Genomic DNA, 19,457 nt, shown 5'->3' with positions numbered 1-19,457 from the left:
TGGTCTGATGTAAACATCAGAAGCTATCGAGTGGAATAGTTACTTTCTATGTTATAGATGGGAATGGTTTTTCTGCTGGTGAATCCTGAGGTAGCTCCTGTCTGAGAACCTCTTCCCACAATGAGTGCAGGCGAACGGCCTCTCTCCCGTATGGACCTTCAAATGCCTCTTCAGATGGTGCTGGTGGGAGAACCTCTTCTCACAGTGGGGGCAGGTGTAGGGTTTCTCCCCTGTATGGACCCTCTGGTGCCTCTTCAGGGTGAAGGAGTGGGAGAAACTAGCTCGGCACAGGTGACAACCGAATGGTTTCTCCCCTGTGTGCATCCTCTGGTGGATCTCCAGCTGTTTGCGAAAATTGAAGGCTTTCCCACAGAATGAACATGGGAAGCGCTTCTCTTTGCCACCGGATCTGATGATAGTGTCACCACTAGTGTCATTTGTCAATGGGCATGTGTAGCCATTTAGTGTTGAGGCACTGGCATTGTCTGAGGTCTGGTTTAACATTAGGAGAGTGTGAGGAGGATGAAGGCCAGGGAGGGTCTGTGTTGTTGCAGGGTCCATGTTCCAGTTGATAGATCCTATAGAAGGCAGGCTGAAGGCTGCATCTGTTAGGGAGTTAACCTGAGGCGTCATCAGTCTCTCTGAATCACAACTATAGGAGCAGGATGGAGCATCACTAGCCGAGTCTGTGTCTGTTCTCTCCCGCTGCATACGGACACGCCCCCGTCCTTGCAGACCAAATCTACGCCTCTCACTGGTCTCAGACAGTCTGTCGTCAAAGAGACTAAATTCAGCTGTTGCTTTGTGTTCAAATGTCTGTTTCTGGTTAACAGTGTTGTTCCCAAGTCCAGAGTTGGAGACGCTGTCCCATCCACTGACCTCCACCATGTCGCCTCTGGTTCTGCCCTGCTCAGTGATGTTGTCCCCTGGGCCCTTGGCTGCACCCATCTGGGTCTGGGAATTCAAGATGGCTGCCCAGTCCCCTCTGTTAGCCTCCAGCCAACCACCTGCAGGAAGAGGTTAGAAAATAGACTTTACAAACTTGGCAGAGAACTCTACATATGGAGTTTGGGTCACTTTGAACTGTCCTTGTTTTTGAAAGAAAAGCTCATTTTTTTGTCCATTAAAATAACATAAAATGTATCAGAAATACAGTGTAGACATTGTTAATGTTGTAAATGACTATTGTAGCTGGAAACGGCTGATTTTTAAAGGAATATCTACATAGGTGTATAGAGGCCCATTATCAGCAACCATCACTCCTGTGTCCCAATGGCATGTTGTGTTAGCTAATCCAAGTTTATCATTTTAAAAGGCTAATTGATCATTAGAAAACCCTTTTGCAATTATGTTAGCATAGCTGAAAACTATTGTGCTGATTAAAGAAAAAGCCATATCTCAGACTGGCCAATAAAAAGAGAGGATTAAGATGGGGAAAAGAACACAGACACTGGACAGAGATATGGCTTTTTCTTTCCAACTCTGCCTAGAAGGCCAGTATCCCGGAGTCGCCTCTATACTGTTGACGTTGAGACTGATGTTTTGCGGGTATTATTTAATGAAGCTGCCAGTTGAGAACTTGTGAGGCGTTGGTTTCTCAAACTAGGCACACTAATGTACTTGTCCTCTTGCTCAGTTGTGTACCGGGGCCTCCCACTCCTCTTTCTATTCTGGTTAGAGCCAGTTTGCACTGTTCTGTGAAGGGAGTAGTACACAGTGTTGTACGAGATCTTTCTTGACAATTTCTCGCATGTAATAGCCTTCATTTCTCAGAACAAGAATAGACGGATGAGTTTCAGAAGAAAGTTCTTTGTTTCTGGCCATTTTGAGCCTGTAATTAAACTCACAAATGCTGATGCTCCAGATACTCAACTAGTCTAAAGAAGGCTAGCTTTATTGCTTCTTTAAATCAGGACAACAGTTTTCAGCTGTGCCAACATAATTGCCAAAGTGTTTTCTAATGATCAACTAGCCTTTTAAAATGATAAACTTGGATTAGCTAACACAACGTGCCATTGGAACACAGGAGTGATGGTTGCTGATAATGGGCCTCTGTATGCCTATGTACAGTTGAAGTTGGAAGTTTACATACACCTTAGCCAAATACATTTAAACTCAGTTTCACAATTCCTGACATTTAATCCAAGTAACAATTCCCTGTTTTAGGTCAGTTAGGATCCCCACTTTATTTTAAGAATGTGAAATGTCAGAATAATAGTAGAGAGAATGATTTCAGCTTTTATTTCTTTCATCACATTCCCAGTGGGTCCGAAGTTTACATACACTCAATTAGTATTTGGTAGCATTGCCTTTAAATTGTTTAACCTGGGTCAAATGTTTCGGGTAGCCTTCCACAAGCTTCCCACAATAAGTTGGGTGAATTTTGGCCCATTCCTCCTTACAGAGCTGGTGTAACTGAGTCAGCATTGTAGGCCTCGTTGCTCGCACACACCTTTTTAGTTCTGCCAACAAATTTTCTATAGGATTGAGGTCAGGGCTTTGTGATGGCCACTCCAATACCTTGACTTTGTTGTCCTTAAGCCATTTTGCCACAACTTTGGAAGTATGCTTGGGGTCATTGTCCATTTGGAAGATCCATTTGCAACCAAGCTTTAACTTCCTGACTGATGTCTTGAGATGTTGCTTCAATATATCCTCATGATACCATCTATTTTGTTACGTGCACCAGTCCCTCCTGCAGCAAAGCACCCCCACAACATGATGCTGCCAACCCCATGCTTCACGGTTGGGATGTTCTTCTGCTTGCAAGCCTCCCCCTTTTTCCTCCAAACATAATGATGGTCATTATATCCAAACAGTTCTATTTTTGTTTCATCAGGCCAGAGGACATTTCTCCAAAAAGTATGATCTTTGTTCCCATGTGCAGTTGCAAACCATAGTCTGGCTTTTTTATGGCGGTTTTGGAGCAGTGGCTTCTTCCTTGCTAAGCAGCCTTTCAGGTTATGTCGATATAGGACTCGTTTTACTGTGGATATAGATACTTTTGTACCCGTTTCCTCCAGCATCTTCACAAGGTCCTTTGCTGTTGTTCTGGGATTGATTTGCACTTTTAGCAAAATCTCTAGGAGACAGAACCCGTCTCCTTCCTGAGCGAAATGACGGCTGCGTGGTCCCTTGCGTACTATTGTTTGTACAGATGAACGTGGTAACTTCAGGCATTTGGAAATTGGCCTTGAAGGCCTTGAAATACATCCACAGGTACACTTCCAATTGACTCAAATTATGTAAATTAGCCTATCAAAAGCTTCTAAAGCCATGACATCATTTTCTGGAATTTTCCAAGCTGTTTAAAGGCACAGTCAACTTAGTGTATGAAAATGTCTGACCCACTGGAATTGTGATACAGTGAATTATAAGTGAAATTATCTGTCTGTAAACAGTTGGATAAATTACTTGTGTCATGCACAAAGGAGATGTCCTAACCGACTTGCCAAAACTATAGTTTGTTAACAAGACATTTGTAGAGTGGTTGAAAAACGAGTTTTAATGACTCCAATCTAAGTGTATGTTAACTTCCCTTCAACTGTAGATATTCCATAAAAAAATCTGCCGTTTCCAGCAACAATAGTCATTTACAACATTAACAATGTCTCCACTGTATTTCTGATCAATTTTATGTTATTCTAATGGAGAATTTTTTTTGCTTTTCTTTCAAAAACAAGGACATTTCTAAGTGACCCCAAACTTTTGAAAGGTAGTGTGTATATTTATTTTTTAAATTTCACTTTCACTTGTCTAGCTAGCGTACGCCCGGCTCAAACAGAGATAGCTAACATAGCACATCTAACACTGGAGCTCTTCCAAGTCAAGGTAAGCTTTTGGTTTTATCAATTTATTTCCGCCGGTGTAAATGCTAAACCGCTTGCTGTAAACTAACGTTTGTTGCTGATATATTAATGCTAGTAGCTAGATATGTTTACTATGACGTTAGGTGACAACGATGTAGGCTGTGTGTAGCGGTTAGCAGTTATGGAATGAAGGTTTGGCTTGGATTTTTTTTTTTTGCCTGTGTTGTACACTGAAGTCCAGGAGGAGAGCGCATAGATGCGAGAAGGAATTATACAATGAGCAAATGATCATGCTTTTTGTATACGGCTGCTATGAAAGTGAACTGTGTTTGCGGTGATCAGGAGTGTATTCATTCCGCTGATTCTGTTGAAAAACATTTCTTAAACGGAAGCGAACGGAACGAAACAGGGATAAACATACCTACATTTTTCCAATAGAAACTCTCATTTGCAACTGTTGGACTAATGACTATGCCCTAGATCAGCTAGATGCAGGCAAGAGTGTACAAAGCGGTATTGAATGTGTCAACTGTCTGGATTACTCTCATTTTTCTCTTGACCTTTTGAACCAACCTCATGATGAGCATAGGGAAAATTTGAGAATCATGCAGTATCCTAAACCTGTCGATGTTACATTGGGCTGGATGAATAATATACGAATGACAGTCATCCAATATGCTGTAATAGAAAAGGCCATGCTCATTAAAAAAAAAAATCATCCTCCCTCATCTTAAATGGCACCGACCGCCACTGGTGTGAATACCTACTGAAGGCACTGTATCTACCTCAAACACTCCAATATCAGTGCACATTGTACATTTGGTACTGGCACTGACACTGTATATAGCTTCCTCTCTTATTTCTCCTTTTTAATATATTTTTTATTAGTTATACTATTTGATATTGAATACTGTACTTCTGGGTTGGGCTTGCAAGTTAGGAATTTCACTGTACTTGTACATGCGACAAATAAAACTTGAAACTTCTGAAGGTAAACATAACTTGTTTTGATTTGATTTTTTTAATGAAGAAAAAACAACAGCCAGGAGCATCACTATTCCCATTGATGACCACTTACTGTATGTAGGCTATATGTATTACTATTCCCATTGAAGATCTATTACTGTATGTAGGCTATATGTATTACTATTCCCATTGAAGATCTATTACTGTATGTAGGCTATATGTATTACTATTCCCATTGAAGATCTATTACTGTATGTAGGCTATATGTATTACTATTCCCATTGAAGACCACTTACTCTATGTAGGCTATATGTATTACTATTCCCATTGAAGATCTATTACTGTATGTAGGCTATATGTATTACTATTCCCATTGAAGATCTATTACTGTATGTAGGCTATATGTATTACTATTCCCATTGAAGATCTATTACTGTATGTAGGCTATATGTATCACTATTCCCATTGAAGACCACTTACTGTATGTAGGCTATATGTATTACTATTCCCATTGAAGATCTATTACTGTATGTAGGCTATATGTATTACTATTCCCATTGAAGATCTATTACTGTATGTAGGCTATATGTATTACTATTCCCATTGAAGACCACTTACTCTATGTAGGCTATATGTATTACTATTCCCATTGAAGATCTATTACTGTATGTAGGCTATATGTATTTCTCCCTTACCTTGCTCCCCCATCTTTAGTCCACTCAGCAGATCAATGCTCTCTGGTCCGTCTTCTATTGTCTCCTCTTTGACTAGCAGCAGATCAGGCTTCCCATCCTCCATGTCTACTGACTGTAAGAGATACAGAGTGAGAGAATGTTGTATCAAGAAATCTGATATGAGCACCCTGCTATGGAGCATCTTCTCATTGGCCAATGAGGGATTGCTATGTAACATGTAAATGTAATGCTATTACACTCTTTAATGGTTTGAGAATTGAAAAGAATGGTCCCACACTTAAAACAGAATTAATCAAGATCTGGGCCCGCATCCACAGAGTCTCAGAATAGAATTGCTGATCGAGGATCTATGTAGGCTTATTCAGTATGATCGAAAAGGCTCATCTGATCCTAGATCAGCACTCCTTTTCTGAGGCTTTGAGGATATGGGCCCTGAACTAATACCATACAGACAGTAGTTCAGTGGGCTCACCTCAGTGAGACTGTGTGTGGTCCTGTGCTGCTCAGCTGGTTCCTCTGTGGATTCAGGAGGAGGTGTAGTCTGGTTGTCCTCCATGACCATGGTCCCCTCAGGGTTCCCCAGACCCTCCTCCTTTACCAGCAGCACTTCTGGACTCTCCTCCTCCTGGAAGAGAGGTGATACAGATTACACAGACATACACTCCCTCAGGTACATACACACAGTTACAACATGGAGTGTTTACCCATCCCCACTACGTTTGAGTCCTATACTGTAGTTACAGAATGACTTCATTGTTGTGAAACCCATCATGGTGGACATACATATGATGTTGTGGGTAAATATGGAATTAGCTATGATAAGTCAAAAGTCAGACAAACCGGACTAACCTATTTTGACATACAGTAGGTGTTTGTGTGGGTATGTGTAGATATATTGGTTATAAAGCACTGTTGGATGTATGCAGAATAGGGTGAGATCAGATGTGATGTATACCAAAGAGAATCAATGAAAGTCTTAGAATGAAAAGTCCCATTTTGTGTTTATTAAACAAACAAGTTTTAAATACATATTGCAAGATTGTTATAATATTGTTATTGCATCAAATGGTTGTTTTATGCAACAGAATAGGGGGTTCTTAGAACACTTTCATCTGTGTGTGTTCTACTGAGGATGGGCCTCTGGGAGATTTAACACTGACAGAAGATTTACAATGTTTTTGGGTGATACTGCATTCCAGAGCATGAGTTAATGTTTCTGTACTGGGGTACCAGGGGGAGATGGCTCCAGTATGGAGCTGGGGTCCAGACTCTGGTTTCTACACAATGAGACTCTTTTTACAGCAGATACTGTTTGCTGTGAATTATTAGTATCTTTCATACGAATCCTAACCTTGTGACCCATTCTATACATCTGTGATTTGTCATGAACATCCAGGAGGATGGACTTCGCTATAAAATGCTGTGGCTTAGTCCTGCTGGTTGGTCTCTCAACGAATCACATACGGGGGGCTCGTTGACAAGCTCCATTACTGCAGTAATTAAATAACAAAGTTTACTTGTTTTGAAGAAATGTAAAAGTCTCTCCTTTTGATGACAATAATTCCACGACATACACCATATGAAAATCACACACACCTCAACAAAAAATCTGCATGAACTTGATAAACTGCATTAATTTTCTCATTATAAGTGTCTTGGCAAAGAAATAAAGTAATTGAATGAAATAGGCATGTGAACACATAGCCTACGCAGTACAAACACAATATGTAACAGACATTTTAGGATTATATACACTGAACAAAAATATGAATGCAACATGCAGCAGTTCATATACAGTGGCAAGAAAAAGTATGTGAACCGTTTGGAATTACCTGGATTTCCGCATAAATTGGTCATAAAATTTAATCTGATCTGAGCAAAAACCAAGCCATGAGGTCGTAGGAATTGTCCGTAGAGCTCTGAGACATGTCCCCAAGAACACAGTGGCCTCCGTCATTCTTAAATGGAGGAAGTTTGGAACCTCTTCCTAGAGCTGGCCGCCCGGCGAAACTGGCCAGGGAGGTGACCAAGAAATCGATGGTCACTCTGACAGAGCTCCAGAGTTCCTCTGTGGAGATGGGAGAATGTTCCAGAAGGACAACCATCTCTGCAGCACTCCACCAATCAGGCTTTTATAGTAGAGTGGCCAGACTGAAGCCAATCCTCAGTAAAAGGCACGACAGCCCACTTTGAGTTTGCCAAAAGGCACCTAAAAACTCTCAGACCATGAGAAACAAGATTCTCTGGTCTGACAAAACCAAGATTGAACTCTTTGAATGCCAAGCATCACGTCTGGAGGAAACCTGGCACCATCCCTACGGTGAAGCATGGTGGTGGCAGCATATGTTTTTCAGCGGCAGGGACTGGGAGACTAGTCAGGATCGAGGGACAGTGAACGGAGCAAAGTACATAAAGATTCTTGATGAAAACCTGCTCCAGAGCGCTCAGGACCTCAGACTGGGGTGAAGGTTCACCTTCCAACGGGTCAACGACCCTAAGCACACAGCCAAGAGTGGCTTCGGGACAAGTCTCTGAATGTCCTTGAGTGGCCCAGCCAGAGCCCGGACTTGAACCCGATCGAACATCTCTGGAGAGACCTGAAAATAGCTGTGCAGCGACACTCCCCATCCAACCTGACAGAGCTTAAGAGGATCTGCAGAGAAGAATGGGAGAATCTCCCCAAATACAGGTAAGCCAAGCTTGTAGCGTCATACCCAAGAAGACTCAAGGGTGTAATCGCGGCCAAAGATGCTTCAACAATGTACTGAGTAAAGGGTCTGAATACTTATCAGTGGGGGGAAAAAGTATTTGATCCCCTGCTGATTTTGTATGTTTGCCCACTGATAAAGAAAGGGTCAGTCTATAATTTTAATGGTAGGTTTATTTGAACAGTGAGAGACAATAACAAAAATATCCTGAAAAACATGTCAAAAATGTTATAAATTGATTTGCATTTTAATGAAGGAAATAAGTATTTGACCCCCTCCCAATCAGAAAGATTTCTGGCTCCCAGGTGTCTTTTATACAGGTAACGAGCTGAGATTAGGAGCACACTCTTAAAGGGAGTACTCCTAACTGCAGCTTGTTACCTGTAAAAAAGACATGTCCACAGAAGCAATCAATCAATCAGATTCCAAACTCTCCACCATGGCCAAGACCAAAGAGCTCGCCAAGGATGTCAGGGACAAGATTGTAGACCTACACAAGGCTGGAATGGGCTACAAGACCATCGCCAAGCAGCTTGGTGAGAAGGTGACAACATTTGGTGCGATTATTTGCAAATGGAAGAAACACAAAAGAACTGTCAATATCCCTCGGCCTGGGGCTCCATGCAAGATCTCACCTCATGGGGTTGCAATGATCATGAGAATGGTGAGGAATCAGCCCAGAACTACACGGGAGGATCTTGTCAATGATCTCAAGGCAACTGCGACCATTGTCACCAAGAAAACAATTGGTAACACACTACGCCGCGAAGGACTGAAATCCTGCAGCGCCCGCAAGGTCCCCCTGCTCAAGAATACATATACATGCCGTCTGAAGTTTGCCAATGAACATCTGAATGATTCAGAGGACAACTGGGTGAAAGTGTTGTGGTCAGATGAGACCAAAATGGAGCTCTTTGGCATCAACTCAACTCGCCGTGTTTGGAGGAGGAGGAATGCTGCCTATGACCCCAAGAACACCATCTCCACCGTCAAACATGGAGGTGGAAACATTATGCTTTGGGGGTGTTTTTCTGCTAAGGGGACAGAAAAACTTCACATCATTTGACAGCGCCATGTACTGTCAAATCTTGGGTGAGAACCTCCTTCCCTCAGCCAGGGCTTTGAAAATGGGTCGTGGATGGGTATTCCAGCATGACAATGACCCAAAACACACGGCCAAGGCAACAAAGGAGTGGCTCAAGAAGAAGCACATTCAGGTTCTGGAGTGGCCTAGCCAGTCTCCAGACCTTAATCCCATAGAAAATCTGTGGAGGGAGCTGAAGGTTCGAGTTGCCAAACGTCAGCCTCGAAACCTTAATGACTTGGAGAAGATCTGCAAAGAGGAGTGGGACAAAATCCCTCCTGAGATGTGTGCAAACCTGGTGGCCAACTACAAGAAACGTCTGACCTCTGTGATTGCCAACAAGGGTTTTGCCACCAAGTACTAAGTCATGTTTTGCAGAAGGGTGAAATACTTATTTCCTCATTAAAATGGAAATCATTTTATAACATTTTTGACATGCGTTTTTTTTTTTTTTTTTTTTGTTATTCTGTCTCTCACTGTTCATATAAACCTACCATTAAAATTATAGACTGATAATTTCTTTGTAAGTGGGCAAACGTACAAAATCAGCAGGGGATCAAATACTTTTTTCCCCCCACTGTATGTAAATGTCATACTTCAGTTATTTTTTATAAATTTGCAAAAATAAAAAATACAACTATTTTTGATTTGTCATTATGGGGTATTGTGTGTAGGTTGATGATGAAATATATACATAGAATAAGGATGTAAAGTAACAAAATACTTCCTGAATGCATTGTTTCACACATCTGGATGGAATATTTACACAGGAATATTCAACACTGAAATCTGTTACTCTCGTTACTTCAAATGCATCTGCTGACAACAATGAAAATGAATCTTTGTCTTAATGCAGGTTTAGATCTAAGTGTCAGAAGCTATTGAGTGGAATGGTTTCTTTGTTATAAAATGGAATGTTTTTTCTGCTGGTGTATCCTGAGGCATCTCCTCTCTGAGAACCTCTTCCCGCAGTGCTGACAGGCAAATGGCCTTTCTCCCGTGTGGACCTTCAGGTGCATCTTTAGGTTGCCAGCCTGGGCGAAGCGCATGTGACACTGGGTACAGCTGAATGGTTTCTCCCCTGTGTGGACCCTCTGGTGCCTCTTCAGGTCACCCGTCCTGGCGAAGTGCATGTGACACTGGACACAGCTGAAGGGTTTCTCCCCTGTGTGGACCCTCTGGTGCCTCTTCAGGTTGCCAGCCTCAGCAAAGTGCATATGACACTGGGTACAGCTGAAGGGTTTCACCCCTATGTGGACCCTCTGGTGGATCTCTACCTTCTGGGGGCAATTGAAGCCTTCGTTACAGAACCGTTTCTCTTTACTATTGCCTGATGTTGCTCCCCCTCCCCGAGCCTTGGCCCTTTGATCCCTTGAGTTCAATACCTGATCGAAAAAGTCCCGGCTCTGTGAATCGGAAGGCCCCATCGACGTGGACACTGGGTCGAGATCCCTGAGCGTGTGTAAAGGGGAATGGGACGCAACATTTGGATTAGTCTCCAAGCTTTCCCTGTAGTCTAAGAAATCTCTGCCTTGTGAGTGTCCTACTCCTAAGTGAGTCTCATCTACATTCCATGTCAGAGGAGCCTCGCCCTTCACTTTCACAGCCCTCTTATCTATGACTTTAACCTCCCCTTCAGAGTATACGCTACTACTGTACCGGTTCCAGTCCCCTCTAGACAGATCAGTCTGTGTCTCTAAACCCAAGGGCATGTTTCCAGGGTCCATCTCTGTTGTGTAAGAACAAGACGGATCATTGCCAGTCTCTAACACGTCACCTGAGTCCCCATGGGAATGAACCGTCCTCAGGCTCGGGTTACCGTATAGTAAATACTCTGAGCCAGGAGCAGGAGGACAGCCCAGTGGTTCCAGCTCCAGTCTCTCTGGGTCTGACATTTGGTCAGGTCCTGTGTGTAAGAACCTTTGTGTTACAGTTAAAGTCTCTGTGTCTTTCTCTGACTTCAGGACGACATTCGGCGTTCCACTGACCTCCGTGATACTGCATTGCGCCCTAGGATGGGGCACGGAGCCGAAGTCCTCCGTGGCTACAGGGGGCGCCACTCCAACCGCTCCAATCTGGATGTCTCTGCTGTGTCGTGGGTCCTCCTCTCCTTCAGTCCTCTCCTGTTTGACCAGAGACGATCCTCCAGGACCTGCAGCCTCTGCATCTTCAGACTGAGACAAGAAGAGAGGTTATTATTGGTACATGAGTAGAATTGGATAACAATACCATAGGGAAGTCTCACAAGCTCCTCTATGGCAGATAAATGAGGATGTACATGTAAGCAAGTGTATTGCTGAGGGGAGCCTTTCTGAAATAAACGGGACACATTTGATGTACTGTCGTGTTACACTATTACACAAACCTCTATCACGATAACATGCTGGTTTGAGGTTCCACTCCCCTCATCTATAGCTATGGGTTGGTCATCTCTCCATGTTTTGTGTCCTGCAGGCTTCACAAAGCTCCTGTGGCCTCCAGTGAGATGTCCTTCACCTAAGAGAGTTATTGGGGGAAAGCGGGTGGTTAAGTTAGGTACTGTCAATGCTCAACACTATATTGTACACTAATGACACTGTCTACAATTGGCAGAGCTGTAAGCAGGGCTGGACTACCAAATCTGGGGCCTCGGGGCATCTACAGTGGGGTACGAAATTATTGACACCCTTAATAATAAAAATGAACAAAAATGACTGTATAAAATAAATCCTTAAAATACCGAACTTTATTGTATGCTCCAAAAAAAATTGGAATTATAATAATACAATTGCTCAGAGAAATAGATTTTGTTTAACAAGTAATAAATACAATTCTCAAAAAGGGTAGGGGTCCAAATTATTGACACTACTGTTTTCAATACCTCACCTTATGAGGATAATGGCAGCGAGCCTTTTCCTAATGTTTTTTTGAGTTGGAGAACACATTGGGAAGGATGTAAAGCCTTGTTCACACTGAAGGCCTTGTTCACACTTAAAGCCTTGACGCTCAAATCAGTCATTTCCTGACATGGCTACGCTAGTTGTCATAGCAACGGCGGGTGTGTGCACAGTTGTGTAGGCTGATTGGTGGTGGCGCACATGCTTCCTATCACTCAGAAGTTATGTAGCAAGCTAAGGTGACAACAATGCCTGCGATGAACACTTAAAGATCCAACTTTCAAAATGAGTCCTTTTTGGCTAGTCACAGCAGCTGGGAAGCCATTTAGCTTTCTAGCATATTCACTCATTTGTTTGTAAACGATGAACAAGCTAGTTAGCTACCACATTATCTTGTCAACAGAGTAGCTAGCAAGCAACAAGATATGCCAAATAAGTCTTAAAAACCACTTGAGGGCAAATAAATCAGATTTGACTGTTCAGACACAAGTCGCATGGCCAGGAATCAGATTGGTATGGCTTGAAATATCTGATTCAATGTGTTTTTTGGCTGTCAGAATGCAGGAAAAAGATCAGATTCAAATCAGATACGCAAGAAAAAAATTGCATCACTTCAAACTGCCAATGTGAACAAGGCTATAGACCATTCCTCCATACAGAATCCTTCCAGATTCTTGATATCCTTCGTCTGCGCTTATTGACTACTTCCACTGGCCCCAGGACCAGTGGAAGCAAAATAGAGCAATAACATCAAAGATCCACCACCATATATTACAGTAGGTATGGGGTTATTTTCTGCTCATGCATCCTCATTTCAACGCCAAACCCACCACTGGTATGCGTGGCCAAAGCAAAGAGCTCTATTTTAATGTCATCCAAAAAAGGAAAACACCTGGAGTTTGCTAAACAGCATTGTCACTTGGATTGGAAGCGGTGCTTTAGTCAGATGACATGACCATCAGTTGTGGTGAAAATAATATACATTCCCCCCCCCAAAAAAAGTAATACAATATAGTTCAGTATTTGAATAATTTATTTTACACAGTCATTTTTGCTCATCTTTATCAAAAGGTGTCAATAATGTCGGACCCCACTGTACCTCCAGGGCAAATGTGCAGTTTTATAGCTAATCTCATGCTATTTTACACATTTAGCAAATTTCAAGCTCATTTCCTGCAATTCTACACATTTTGCCATGAGGCAGAGAGAACAATTTACCGTTATATAGCTAATCTCATGATATTGTACACATTTTGCCATGAGGCTGAGAGAAACTTTGAGTTTTTAACCGAATTCCCTGCAATTCTACACATTTTCTAGTTTATGATCTGTTCATATGCTATCTGGGGGGGCCTGACCTCCAGGTGACCCACAACCAACTCACAACCACCTCCTCCAGGACTTCTGCTCTGGGCATGTGGCAGCAGTGTATAGGAGGGAGGTTCCTAGATGTGAGAAGTGTGCTGAAGGGCATGAGACAAAGGAATGTGTAGCATTTGGGAAAGTAGTGGTATGTGTTAATTGTAGGGGTGCCCATGGGACTGGGGATCAGAAATGTCCCGTGCGAGAGACTCAGGTTGAGGTTTCCAGGGTCAGAGTAGTGCAGAAGTTGTCATATGCTGAGGCAGTGAAGAAAGTAGAGGAAGATGGGTCAAGGGGGAGGGATCCTGGGAGGAGTGTTGTGAGTAGTAGATTTGTGCCAATACAGAGGGATAGGCAAACACGTGATATATGTTTCAGTAGGACTGGATTTTTAGCATTTATAGAAATGGTTATCAACTGTACTGCAGGGATGGAACGTAGGTCACAGAAAACTGCAGAGGTATTTGGATGTGCGAGACTTGACATCAGAAGAGTTACAGGGTGTGTTAAGTGGTGGTGTCCCATCCTTTCAGGTTGTTGGCCTGAGGTAGCACTAAATCATTTTAAATAGTGGAGTAGGGTGTTGATCTTTTTTTTCTTTTTCTTTTGTGTAGTGTTAGATGGTAGGGTATTTATTTATTCATTTATTCAAGCAAAAGTATAAGGGTGTTGTACTTCAGTCTAGTAGGTGGCGGTAATGCAACATTTATTGGATGCCAACTGCCGTTAAACCTCATCGGAGAAGGACTGCTGCTCATTGGAGAAGAAATCCCTTTAGTTTGCAGGGTACAGCCTAACTCACAACGTTCAAGTTTCCCCTCACAAGACCAAAAATTTGCTGAGTGCCCCAGAAAATGAGGCAACATTGGTCGTGAGGTGTTGCTTTATTCATTTTTTAAAAACCAGGTTTGCTGTTCACTTGCGCTATATGAGATGGGAGTTCCATGCAATCCTGGCGCTGTATAATACTGTACATTTCCTTGAATTTGTTCTGGACCTGGGGACTGAAAATACCCCTGGTGACATGTCTGGTGGGTTAAGTGTGTGTGTCAGTGTTGTGTGTAAGTTGACTATGAAAACAATTAGGAATTTTCAACACATTGTTTCCTATAAAAACGAGAAGCGATGTAGTCGGTCTCTCCTCAACTTTTAGCCAAGAAAGACTGGCAGACATAGTATTGAAATTAGCCCTCTGACTACAGTGAAGAGCAAAACGTGCTGGTCTGTTCTTGGCCAGCTGCATGTTAAAATTTGCTCAATGCCCCAAAAATGTTAAGGGAACCTTGCCCACAACTGGTGCTTTCATATGCTATCTGGGGGAGCCCGACCTCCCCCAGCAAAATATTGGGGCCCCCAAAATATTGGTGGGGGGCCCTGGGAGGTTAAGACACATGCGCTGCGTGCCGTTTGGTAATACGGCCCTGGATGTAATGTAACACTTATAATAAAGTCTTGACATTTATTGATTTTGTTCCATCCATCACATTATTTTAATTGAGCATGACAATAGTAAATATAGAAAATCAAAAATCTGTTTTGAATAGTCTTTGTGCAATAAGTATTTCTTATTAACCTGCCTGGTAAAATAAAGGTAAGATAGGGGAAAACAATGCATGATAGGAGAAGTACCGCATACTATCCAAAAACTGACCAAGACCAAACTCTGGGTATGACATCTGAATACATGCGCAGAGGGGAACGGGACAACAGGCCCCGCAGCCTCGGCCTTCTGCAAAGTGTAGCCTACCTCTTGTCATTCCTCTGTATCGGTCGGGGATCTTGACGCTACTGGGACGAATGGCGAGGACGCGCTCTCGCGTTGTCCTCTCTGCGCGCTCCCGTGTCACCTTCAGTTCAATTAGCTGTAGTTTCCTCCGCAATGCCCTGTTTTCTTTCTGGCTTTGAGTTATTTCCAAACGAAACACTGCATAGTCGTCGTCTACGAGTTTACAGATCTCTGCAACGGCTGCATTCGCTAGCACCTCCATGATGGAGGCTATTTGAGTGTGAAAAATCATAACGTTTGAGTTACAGGTAGCCATTGTTAGCTAACGTTAGCAGCTAACTATCATTAACTATATCAACCAAGTACTGTTTTCAACGCGAATTAAACACTACCAGGGATACATAAGTAATGCTGTCCAGTTAAATTAATCATATTTTGAGTTCCAGGGTGTTAATAAATGTCTAAATAACAAAAAACCGCTAACGTGGAAATTGTTCTTGATCACTGTTCACTTCCGTTTACTACTTCTTCGTGTGGTTTTCCGGCCGGGTTAGACGCCTTGTTGCGTATTGCTGCCTTTCACTGTTCGGAAAGTGCATTACACATTTGTTCACAAAAAAAGAAGGGAAATATCATCTGATATTTTCGTTAAAATACTGAAGTCACCATTTTTTTTGTGAAATTTAGCAATATACCACGTTACTTCTTACTAATACATTGATTGTATTAGAAACACTACAAAGCATGGTCATCCGTTTTTAGTTTTTTGTATGTAATTATGGCCCAAAAATATTTTGACTGATAAAAAAAAATCTGAGTGGCTGGTAGATTTTTTTCCTGTACCTGCCAGTGGCTGGTGGACCAAAAAGTTCATTTTAGGCCTTGATGTTAGCTGATTAAGATTGTCATTGAACAAAACGTATAAGATCTAAGCCAGTGGCTGTATCCAAATACCCATACTACATCCTAAATAGAAAGGCCGTTTGAGTATGTGATTTGTGTTTTGTTTTATAGTATGTGACATTTTGAAAATGTTGTACGCTTTAAATGCCTGGATGTCATACTCATTTCGGCTTCTCATGTAGTATGAATGAATTGTAAACTTTTTGGACATTTCACACCCACAATGCATTCAAACCAGAAAAAAGGAGGACATTGAGATATCATAGTACTCTGGAAGTAAAACAAAAAACAAATTTAAGTTGGCAAAGAAGACGAGCAAAGAGTCTCTGTGTTAAAATGTAATGTGTGTTTTGTTGTCCTTAAAATTATCATGACCATTGAATTGAACATCTTTGAAAACAGATTTATAAATAGGGATGATATTTGGATTTAGAACTGTGTATCCAGAGATTTTTGAGGATGCACTTTCTGGTTTATATCTGCGAAGCCATATCAAAGTAGTACGCTATGGCTCTGGCATAACGCAGACTTTTTATTAAACATTGTCATAAATAGTATGAGACAATTTGTTTTATACCTTTATTTAACTAGGCAAGTCCGTTAAGAACAAATTCTTATTTACAATGATGGCCTAACCCGGACGACGCTGGGCCAATTGTGCGCCGCCCTTTGGGACTCCCAATCACGGCCGGTTGTGATACAGCCTGGAATCGAACCAGGGTCTGTAGTGACGCCTCTAGCACTGAGAGGAGTACATACCATGCAGTTTAAGTATATAGTATACTGGTATGGGTACGCAGACACAACCTGTGTTTACCACAGACATTATTTCCAGAATTTATCCAAAAACCTTATAAAAACTCAATTAATTTCCCTATAGGCTTTGCACAACAAACCATGGTGGGTGTTAGTGCCTATGAAAAGACGCCATTAAAATTGCTCTCAATATAGCATTATCCCCCAACATACTCCACCACCCCTTCACACTACTTTGGCCCTAACAGGTCCTACACCAACACCGTCGGCCTGGGAGGCTGGAACCCCTTCTCTCAAAACCCCCGAAGATCCTTCTACATTCAAATCTGACACCCAAAAACCTCTCTGCTGCTACTACCAATTCAATCTTCTGGGATTTCCATTCCATCTGTACAGTACAATTTAAAGGGATACTTCAGGATACTACTTCCCCAGGCAGATGAACTAGTGGATACCATTTTTATGTCTTTGTGTCCAGCATGAAGGAAATTAGAGCTAGTTTCGCAAGCCAATGCTAACTAGCTTTATCACAATGTATCCGTTAGCATGTTCTTCACGAATTGTACTCCCACTGGGCCCAAGTCATATCTGGCATTTTCCTGGTCATTCGGCTGAGGCTTGGAAGCCTTCACCTCACCTGTCAGCGCAGGTTCTTACAATTCACTTTTCTCAGGTTCAATTTCTGAGTTCACCATCTGTCGACTGCTCAGGGTTTTCAGGAGAGGAACATCAAATCAAACTTTATTTGTCACATGCGCCAAATACAACAAGTTACCGTGAAATGCTTACTTACAAACCCTTAACCAACAGTGCAGTTCAAGAAGAGTTAAGATTATATTTACAAGGGCCTTCCGGGTGGGGCAGTGGTCTAGCTGTGCCATCAGAGATTCTGGGTTCGAGCCCAGGCTCTGTCGCAGCCGGCCGCGACCGCGAGGCCCTTGGGGCGACGCACAATTGGCCCAGCGTCGTCCGGGTTAGGGAGGGTTTGGCCGGCAGGGATATCCTTGTCTCATCGCGCACTAGCGACTCCTGTGGCGGGCCGGGCGCAGTGCACGCTGACCAGGTCGCCAGGTGTACGGTGTTTCCTACGACACATTGGTGCGACTGGCTTCCAGGTTGGATGTGCGTTGTGTCAAGAAGCGGTGCGGCTAGCTTGGGTTGTGTTTCGGAGGATGCATGGCTCTCGACCTTCGCCTCTCCCAAGTCCGTATGGGAGTTGCAGCGATGAGACAAGACTGTAACTACTACCAATTGGATACCACGAAATATGGGAGAAAAAAGGGGTAAAAAAATGTCAATAAAAACATTTACCAAACAAACTAAAGTAAAAAATAATAAGTAACACAATAACATAACAATAACGAGGCTATATACAAGGGGTAGCGGTACAGAGTCAGTGTGCAGGGGTACAGGTTAGAGGTAATTTGTACATGTAGGTAGGGGGGAAGTGACTATGCATAGATAATAAACACCGAGTCACAACAAAACAAATGGGGGGGGGTGTCAATTAGAGGTCGACCAATTAATCGGAATGGCCGATTAATTAGGGCTGATTTCAAGTTTTCATAACAATCGGTAATCGGTATTTTTGGCCATCGATTTGCCGATTGTTTTATATTTAAAAAAAAAAAAAATAATTAACAATATTTTTTAACTAGGCAAGTCAGTTAAGAACACATTCTTATTTTCAATGACGGCCTAGGAACGGTGGGTTAACTGCCTTGTTCAGGGGCAGAACGACAGATTTTTACCTTGTCAGCTTGGGGATTCAATCTTGCAACCTTACGGTTAACTAGTCCAACGCTCTAACCACCTGCTTTACATTGCACTCCACGAGGAGCCTGTCTGTTACGCGAATGCAGTAAGAAGCCAAGGTAAGTTGCTAGCTAGCATTAAACTTATCTTATAAAAAACAAATCAATCAATCAATCATAATCACTAGTTAAACTAGTAATATCATCAACCATGTGTAGTTATCTAGCCTGTCCTGCGTTGCATATAATCAATGTGGTGCGCATTCGCGAAAAAGGACTGTCGTCGCTCCAACGTGTACCTAACCATAAACATCAATGTCTTTCTTAAAATCAATACACAAGTATATACACTGCTCAAAAAAATAAAGGGAACACTTAAACAACACAATGTAACTCCAAGTCAATCACACTTCTGTGAAATCAAACTGTCCACTTAGGAAGCAATAGATTGACAATAGATTTCACATGCTTTTGTGCAAATGGAATAGACAACAGGTGGAAATTATAGGCAATTAGCAAGACACCCCCAATAAAGGAGTGGTTCTGCAGGTGGTGACCACAGACCACTTCTCAGTTCCTATGCTTCCTGGCTCAGGTAGTGCAGCTCATCCAGGATGGCACATCAATGCGAGCTGTGGCAAGAAGGTTTGCTGTGTCTGTCAGCGTATTGTCCAGAGCATGGAACCCAGCAGCAGGACCGCTACCTCCGCCTTTGTGCAAGGAGGAGCAGGAGGAGCACTGCCAGAGCCCTGCAAAATGACCTCCAGCAGGCCACAAATGTGCATGTGTCTGCTCAAACGGTCAGAAACAGACTCCAT

General features: G+C 42.5%; 1 protein-coding gene across 1 annotated transcript in view; it reads right to left on the bottom strand.

The window, feature by feature from the left end:
- LOC106610087 (zinc finger protein 662) overlaps positions 1 to 15,763 on the bottom strand; it is a 246,124-nt gene extending 230,361 nt beyond the window's left edge. Inside the window, exons 1-4 of the mRNA XM_045723158.1 lie at positions 15,248 to 15,763; positions 11,628 to 11,758; positions 11,251 to 11,436; positions 5,943 to 6,095 (exon numbers count right to left, since the gene is read on the bottom strand). Of these exons, the coding sequence (XP_045579114.1) occupies positions 5,943 to 6,095; positions 11,251 to 11,436; positions 11,628 to 11,758; positions 15,248 to 15,542 (765 nt within the window). The 5' untranslated portion in view covers positions 15,543 to 15,763. The remainder of the gene's footprint in view (positions 1 to 5,942; positions 6,096 to 11,250; positions 11,437 to 11,627; positions 11,759 to 15,247) is intronic.
- Between the last annotated feature and the right edge of the window lie 3,694 nt (positions 15,764 to 19,457).

Source organism: Salmo salar, chromosome ssa08 (assembly GCF_905237065.1).
Source record: "Salmo salar chromosome ssa08, Ssal_v3.1, whole genome shotgun sequence".
In the NCBI taxonomy this organism is placed as follows: Eukaryota; Metazoa; Chordata; class Actinopteri; order Salmoniformes; family Salmonidae; genus Salmo; species Salmo salar.
Note: the sequence above shows the minus strand (reverse complement) of the source record. Positions and strands in the feature narration are given on the sequence as shown.